At 35.8% G+C, this 8,313-nt stretch overlaps 1 protein-coding gene and 1 long non-coding RNA gene across 2 annotated transcripts in view; both read left to right on the forward strand.

Moving 5' to 3' along the window:
- Positions 1 to 3,699, forward strand: part of LOC107042720 — an 11,540-nt gene extending 7,841 nt beyond the window's left edge. Inside the window, exons 7-9 of the mRNA XM_015263879.1 lie at positions 986 to 1,191; positions 3,270 to 3,338; positions 3,417 to 3,699. Coding sequence (XP_015119365.1) covers positions 986 to 1,191; positions 3,270 to 3,338; positions 3,417 to 3,568 — 427 coding nt within the window. The 3' untranslated portion in view covers positions 3,569 to 3,699. The remainder of the gene's footprint in view (positions 1 to 985; positions 1,192 to 3,269; positions 3,339 to 3,416) is intronic.
- Positions 3,700 to 6,041: 2,342 nt separating this feature from the next.
- On the forward strand, positions 6,042 to 8,208 carry LOC107042723. Its single transcript, XR_001461178.1, has 3 exons — positions 6,042 to 6,167; positions 7,896 to 7,950; positions 8,025 to 8,208. It is a non-coding gene; the product is annotated as an uncharacterized LOC107042723 (long non-coding RNA).
- The last annotated feature ends 105 nt before the right edge of the window (positions 8,209 to 8,313 follow it).

The following is an 8,313-nucleotide window of genomic DNA, read 5'->3' on the forward strand; positions in this document are numbered from 1 at the left end:
TAGCTCAAAAATTGAGTACACTGTGCTATTTTTCTTCATTTTCAAGGTTTTGGGGGCAAATAAACAATAAATAATCGTTTTTTTTCCCATTTATTCTTCGTCTTTCAACATATATGAATAATCAATCATCAATGTGTGATAAATCTTACTGCAATATCTCGCGATTTTTAAACTCATCGTAACCTCCCCTCGATGAAATTTGGTCATTGTCATCTGAGAATGATAATGATAATGATAATGAGAACGATAATGAGAATGATAATTAATGATATGAAATTCCCCAACAAAATAACCAACCAAAAGTACTGGAATCAAGTCATAAAAGTACTCGCGAGAAGTAGAAAAATTACTTGCTCCAAGCATTAAAAGTACTTGTGAGAAGTAAGAAAAATGCTGACAGGAAGTAATAAAAGTACTTCCTCCTAGTACTTTTCCTACTTGCTTAGCAAATATTGTACTTCACCCAAGGACATGAAAAGTACTTGGGACAAGTAGTTTCCCAACTTTTCACAAGAAAACTTCTCCCAAGTAGAATTCAGTACTGGTGAGTAGTAACTTTTTTTTAGAGTGTATAGTCTTCGTTTAACGGGACAGTACAGATAATCGCCACCTATTGGCCCGAAAATAGACTCGTAATTGCCACTTATCGGGCCTCAATGACGAAAATTATCAATTTTCGGATAGTGGTCCGTTTTACCTTAGGGGTCCGTTTTGCCCTACCTTCCCCTACTGGATCCAATGGCCAGAGAAAAATGTGGGGTACCCGGGCAAAAAGAGAAAATATTTAAATGATTCTATCCCACAGAAGCGCATGTGAGCGCATGCATTTGGTGCATTCTATTTCATTTCTAAATAATGAACATGGGTTGGTGGATTGAAATTTGTATCAAAGTGAAGGGAATATCTTCATCTCTCAGGTGAAAAAAAATCAAATTTTTTAAGTATTTGCTTTAATAAAAATATTTTCTTACACAAATCATTACAGTTTAAACATATGCCGGAAAAATGAAGTAGAAACCACTGATCTCTGCAAAAGACTAGTCAACGAAGTATTTAGACCTCGCATGAAAAATTTCCCAGAAAATTTTCCAAAAATGGCAGATGCACTGTTGGATGGAATGTGGTATATTAATCCCACTCTTAATCACGATGCTATGATGAGTTTTTGGTACGACCTGAGTGGATTGACATGTGAGAATCTTTATATAATTATAACACGGGTGAAAGAATTTCTCTCGCTTTCTCTAATGAATTCTATTAGCCACCCATTACGATTGAAGCTCTATTAGCATTTTATTCATTTTTTACTAGGAAAGATACACTTTTTCCAAATTGGTCAAATTTCTCTCTCAACTCGTTCCATGGATCGTATACATAATATTCCATGCAAACATTTTCATATTAATTAATTTATGTATATTAATTTATATAATGAATTTTTTATATAAAAGATTTTTATATGGGTTATTAACGTTAATAATGAATTCGAGCGCTCAAACGTACACTGTTGAAAATTTCCGTAATAGGGGAGGGTAGGGCAAAACGGACCACTGACAGAAAATTGGTAATTTTTGTTTTTCTTCTTTCCTTCAAATCAGGAACACTGAATGTATTTAATTAAAAGTGAGTTTCTTGAATCGTAACTGTCACGTGGGTTTTATAGACAATGAGTGTCGTTGAACCGCAATTTGATCAGATTTGCTAATCACCTCAAATCACAAATGACTTCGAATTTGCTCCATTCGAAAGCGAAAACAAAAATTATCCATTTTCTGTCAGTGGTCTGTTTTGCCCTAGGGATCCGTTTTGCCCACTTGGCCCGTTTTGCTCTACCCTCCCCTGCCGCAAGAGCTTTAAAATTATCGAATATTTTCCGAATGTTTTGTTGCATAGCAACGAGAGGGATCAGTTTTGCAGACTAAAATCTTACAGTTTTGATGATTAAAATTTTTCTACAAAACTGATCCCGATCTTTGATGAGCAGGAAAACTTAAGGGAAATATCCGATGAATTTTGAAGGTCGAGGGGTATTCGGTGAATTTTCCTCATCCAAATGTCAGCCAATAGAATTGCACTATTCGGCTGTTATTTCATATAGTCAACACGGTATTCAGCGGATAATTTTTGATAATTCAACTGGTAATTTTTCATGTTGACTATATTTGTGGAAAACAAAAGATTCCGAATCACTCGTGCTTCGCACTTGTGATTTTTTAACCTGAAAAACTTGACTGCTTCGTTTGTTTGCAACGAACTTATCAGGAATTGCTCGATAATTTTGAAGCTCTCGTAGTATTACTTGCGACAATTTCTTCAATTCTGATTTGGGCCGATTAGGGTGCAGTGTTCGGGGTTACGGGACACATTTCACCAAAATGTGAGGAATATCTGTCAAATTCGTAGAAAACAATTGACAGGCTACAGGGAAATTATGAATCTGATAATTTCCCTGCAGCCGGGGAAATTATCAGTGTGAAACGCGTCACGTGACGCCGAATACTGCACTCTGAATGGTCAAAATCAGAATTGAGGAAATTGTCAGTGTGAAACGTGTCACGTGACCCCGAATACTGCACTCTCATTGGTCAAAATCAGAATTGAGAAAATTGTCAGTAGTAACACCCCACTTCAAAATTATCGGCTTCAAATTTCCCGATACTTTCGTTGCAAACAAATAAGGATGTCAAGTTTTGCAGATTAAAAAATTCCGAGCGCTTGCGCGAGGGATATTTCTGCAAAACTTGACACTTTTGTTTGTTTGCAGGGAAGCTTGAGGGAAATATTGCGATTAATTTAAAAGGTCGCGGGGTATTCGGCGGAGAATTTTCCGGGACTGGATTTTGGCCAAGCGGAGCGCAGTATTCGAGGGCTTCTTCCAGCAAAACATCCAATCGGTTAAAAATAAATGAAGAGCTACTATGCAATTATCAGATGCAATTTCCAGAAGCTAGTGTGCAATTTTCGAGAAAATTTAATAACAAAAGAGTATCGTGACCTCGAATACTGCGCTGTGATTGGCTAAAATCCAGTCTTGGAAAATTCTCAGTTGAATACCGTGTTGATTATACAACCGTGTTGATTATTATATAAAATAACAGTCGAATAGTGCAATTCTATGGGCTAAAATTTGGATGGGAAGAATTCTCAATGAAATTTCATCAGAATTCTCATAGAATTATAACAGAAATTAACTTGTATTTATTTCAAATTCTTTCATGCGTGTCATACGTCGTAAACATTTTTTTCGCTACAACCATGAAATACTGTAGATGAGAAGCCACTGGGCTTCGTCAGCACATTCAGCTACGTGTACAATTCGTGCACCATGTATCTCATGGGTAAATATTCCGTTAAATACTTGAAAAAAATTATCAGTGTTCATGTGTTCACGTTTTAAATTGCCACATTCGTTCCAGCAACTCCCTACATTGGATTTTTCGTGAGAAGCGGATTCAATTACTCCCTAACTTTTAACTACTGGCTTTTGGAACATTGGCAAATACTCGCGTGGATCCGCTTCGGCAAGCAACAATCGAAGATTCACCTATGTCCGAAAAGAAAAGTATAGATTAATTCACTATTAGTGAATGTTTATCAGTTTCCACTTACCTGAATAACTTTTCTGCAATCGTCTTACATTTCTTCTGTGAAGAATCAATTGTGGGCGTTATTCATCAGATTTTTAATTACTGTTATATTTTTCACACTCCATTGTTAATAAATCACTGTAAAATACCAAGAACTATTTTATCAATCTAGATGATAATCCAAGTAGAACAGTCTCTAGATCAATTTCATTATTTCGTACGTGACATCTTAAGGGTTAACTTTTTTTCAACTTTAAAAAAAATTAGAACAGGGCGCGGCTAACGGCCGTTAACCCTAGAGGAAAAACATAAGGTGGAGGCGTAATATGCCTGATCAAAATTTCGGATCGGACTTGATCAGTTTCTGATCGAGACCTGAACAGAATTTCTACTCGGGAAGCTCTTACGGTGTGAAGAGCTTAACGACCATTTGCCATAAGAGAATTAATACGGTAAGAATTATAAAGCAAAATTTAGGGTAGAATATCTTAAGGTAAAAAATAAAGGTTGATACACAATTCTTCTATTTTCTTGTATGGAAAAAATATGTCTAGACGGAGAGAAAAATTCAATAAAAATTAGCACAAAAAAAACTAAAAATTACGTTTCTGAACGTAATCCACGAGCGAAGTAAAATTCGATAAAAAGTGTGCGTCGGAACTGAAACTGTACGAATCGCCACGTATATTCTACGATTGTTCCGTAGAAAAATTCTCTCTCGAATACCACTCGTGCTTCAAAATTAATCAGGTATTTCCCAGAAGGTTCCCTGCACACAAACGAAGTCTTCAAGTTTTTCAGGAAAAATCAGTTGTGCTTTGCATTCGTGATTTTTTAGTCTGAAAAACTTGAGTCCTTTGTTTGTTTGCAACCAACCTATCAGGAAATGCCCGATAATTTTGAAACTCTCGTGGTATTACATATGAATATTTCTCTCCGTGAGAAATACGCGACGATGAGTGCGTTGAGCCACATTAAATAATTGCTCGATTTCTCTTAATTTGACATGAATAAGACGTTAAAGTTAACCAATAAATGAGTACGGAAAAGAAATGATACGGTAATCATTACGTGATGAGTGTGATGGAGAAGTCAGGAGATTTTAAAATGAATCTAAAAAATGACGGTATAAATGCATACAATACAAAATAAGGTAGAAGATTAAACAGTCTAAAGACAGTAAACGTGCATTTACTTCAATTTGACTTGAAAATATATGATAATTTGCGCGGTGAGAATTCTCTACATTTTTCTGTACATATACGATTAGGGATGTGAGTGACAAAAATGACCGGTCAAATGACGGTCAATTACCGCGGTCATGACGGGTAATTACCATGTCCATAAATCTGACGATTCGGTCAGGAATTCGAAAAATGACCGATTCAATTCTGACGGTCAATTCTCATCTATATAGATGACACAGAAATTTTTATTCGGTTACTCGGTGTCGGCAAGGTTGCTGGCGGTCATAGAGACCCTACGTCGCCACTAGGGATCTATGCGACACTAGATAACTAAATTCGTTCAGCAAACAATTCAGGTGAAGAGCTGAGCGAGTTAGATGAGGGAGCCGGTGGCAATTATGAGAATTAAGGAGAGAAGGATTGAAGACGAGCCTCATCCAGCATCCTCCTAATTTAATATGAAGTTTTTGACCAAAAACATAATATATACAAAGATATATATTTAATTAATTTTGTTGACGTTTATTAAGTTCATGAGTTTATCATGAGTGATCTCGAGTACCGAATTTATGATTGTTTTGTAATTCGTTCCAATAAACATTAACTTTAAATTATGAAATGTGATTCAATTCCTAACTAATGAAATAAAATAACCAAAAATCTGACCAAAAAAATTACCAAAAAGAAAATCACCGTCAATTTGCATCTATATAAAGAATTTTGGTCATTTTCTCAAATTTTTGACGCTGATTGTTTGTGAAGGTCGTTTTGCATGGGGAATTATCTCGGTGTCAGAAAATGGTCAGAAAACTGTCAATTTTGCCTGACCTGACAGAATTGAAAAATGACGGTCATTTCACATCCCTATATTCGATATCGTAAAAGTACGAGTGGGTACCATTAGCAACAGCCATTTCACACAGCTTCTCATCTCGACTTCCATACTCCCTCACGCATCACTATTAAAAAGTATTCCACATAAAATTTTCAAACTCTCACGTAAATAAAATTGCATGAAACACGAAATCAGAACTATAAATATAAAAGAAGTGAATGCAATGAAATTCAAACTCCAAGCTGTGTAAATCACACGTGTCACCTGGAAAAAATATTATTGTTTCCGATCTGATCCGCGTCGGGAATCCTTTTATCTCTTTAATCCAACATGTGCAAATATTTTTGCATAAACTGTCAAGGACATGAGACTGATTGCACCTATAAAAGCAATCTCACCCGTCAGTACTATCGAAATCAGCTCAGTGTCTTTTACGAGAAAATCCTACAAAAAAATCTCTCGATCATGAAGTTCCTATCGATTTTTGTGGTGATTGCGATGGTGGCAGCGGCTGTCAGTGGACAATGCATACCGAATGGCGGAAATATCGGATCAACAGTTAGTTGCTTTTAACGTAATCTATAATCATACACGTTGAAATTTCATAGAAAAAATACTTTTGTTATGAAATTTGATTGAATTTCAATTGGAAATTCTACAAACTTTTTGCTGATTCTATTGAAAAGTTCAATAGCCACTTTTCTGTGCGTTTACTTTTCAATACAAAATGTCTAATGGAAACTTTTTCTCTTTATCTAGCATTACACGGAGAGAAATATTCAATAAAAATTACGTATCTTCTCCGTAATTCCGGAGCGAAATGGGGTTGTAGGAAATTTTACGGAACTGTCACGGGATTTTTCCAGAGCGTTCCGTAATTTTTACCTGAATCTCCTGTGAACAATTCCAATACCGTCACTTAAATTTTCTGAGTCAATTCCGTAATCAGTGAGCGAATTGTGAGTTCCGTAACTTTTACTGAACATTTCTCTCCGTGTTGAGACCTTTTTACAAGGTTCATTAGCTATGAAATATGTAGAATACGTATATAAGAAGTGAACGTAACGTACACCGTACTGACGAGATTTGTAACTCACATTCTTTGAAAAACTTAGGGGTGAGTGGGACAAAGTGGACCATTTATGATCGACATCAAATACATAAATTATATCTTTATTTGTATAAAGAGAGATATCGGGATTTTGAGTCGATGACAAACGTTCAACTTCACCCCATTATCTCCTATCTACAGTGTCAACAACTATAAGGGTCCATTAGAAACTATTATTATTTTTCGGTCTTTTTCGCATTTTCTACGTGTAGAAGACGGAGACGAGACAAACCGAGACAAAAACCAAGATTTCACAATAAAAAACATGGAAAGATAAGATAAGATAAATTGACTCGGAATCATCCCGAGAGGAATCAATACTGCATATTTCGAGATTGAGACGAGACCAAAGATTTCCATGTTCATTGAGATCGAAACCATCTCTCCAAAGTTTTGTCCATTGTCTCGTGAAGTCTCTCGCGGCGTCACTAGTCTCAGTCTCAAGAGGCCTTTATCTTATTCTCATCTTTAAAATTTAATTTTATGAAAAAAGTCAAAAATTAATAATAACCGCAATATGAAAGGGCGGTCCCTGTTTGTGACGGCTTGCGACTGATGGAGAGGGGATTTTGAAGGTCGAAACACGTTTGACGTAATATTCGAATGACCCCGAACCAAAATACAAAATAATAGAAAATGCGCTTTCATTTGAGAACAATTAATACTTGATTTCAGTAAAAATTGGTGAGAAATAAAACCTCTTTCTTTAATTTTTAGAGACACATCTTACTTATCTTGTTCTTATCTTGTTCTTATCCTTAGAACACGTGAAAATTTTACGTGTTCTGACGTGACGTGTTCTGACAAAGACTTTTTACTCTCTAGATTTCAGAACCACGGAGTGAAATTTTAACTACCATTTTTTTTGCGTATGAAATTTTCTCGTGCAGGATGAATAAAAAAAATCGATGAACTTATTATTCATCTCCATAGTTGATATTAAGGAAGTTGGATCATGGGAAATGTGGAGAAAACAATAAACTGCACTAGATTATTGATTTATTCACGATGTGTTTGTTTTGCACTTGTTTGGTTTCCAAAAGTCTGAGGGAGCTTAAATTATAAGCAAACGTCGCGAATGGACAATAATCTAGTGCAGTTTATTGTTTTCTCCACATTTCCCATGATCCTACTTCCTGAATCAAAAAATTCCAATACGATTTGTGTGGTTTCAGTGTGAGCAAGCAGATAGGTGTTGTTCTCGTCGCTGTTGGTTCGGCAGATGCTTCTGTACGTAAAAATTCTCTTACGATAAAAATAATTGAGTAATCAATCTCATTAACAAATTAATTTACTTTCATCAGAAATATGGCTCTTCGAAGGTGAAGACACATCCAGACGAGAGACGAGTGCTTGCTTCAGAATGAAATTTCAATCACGATGATTCCATTAATCATCATCCCTTGGAAACACTCTCAGTGCTGTTGATTTCATACGTTCATAGTTCTATTAACGGGAGGAGGGGGTCCGTAATTAGACTGTTCAACCTATTTCGCCCAAATTCTTTTAATAAAGTCATTTATTATTAAATGGGTCCATACTTTACAATATAAATCTCCCGTGAGGAATCAGAAATGACATCTCATACGTATA

The sequence above is a fragment of the Diachasma alloeum genome, unplaced genomic scaffold (genome assembly GCF_001412515.2).
Source record: "Diachasma alloeum isolate Michigan unplaced genomic scaffold, Dall2.0 Dall_scaffold_00513, whole genome shotgun sequence".
NCBI lineage: Eukaryota > Metazoa > Arthropoda > Insecta > Hymenoptera > Braconidae > Diachasma > Diachasma alloeum.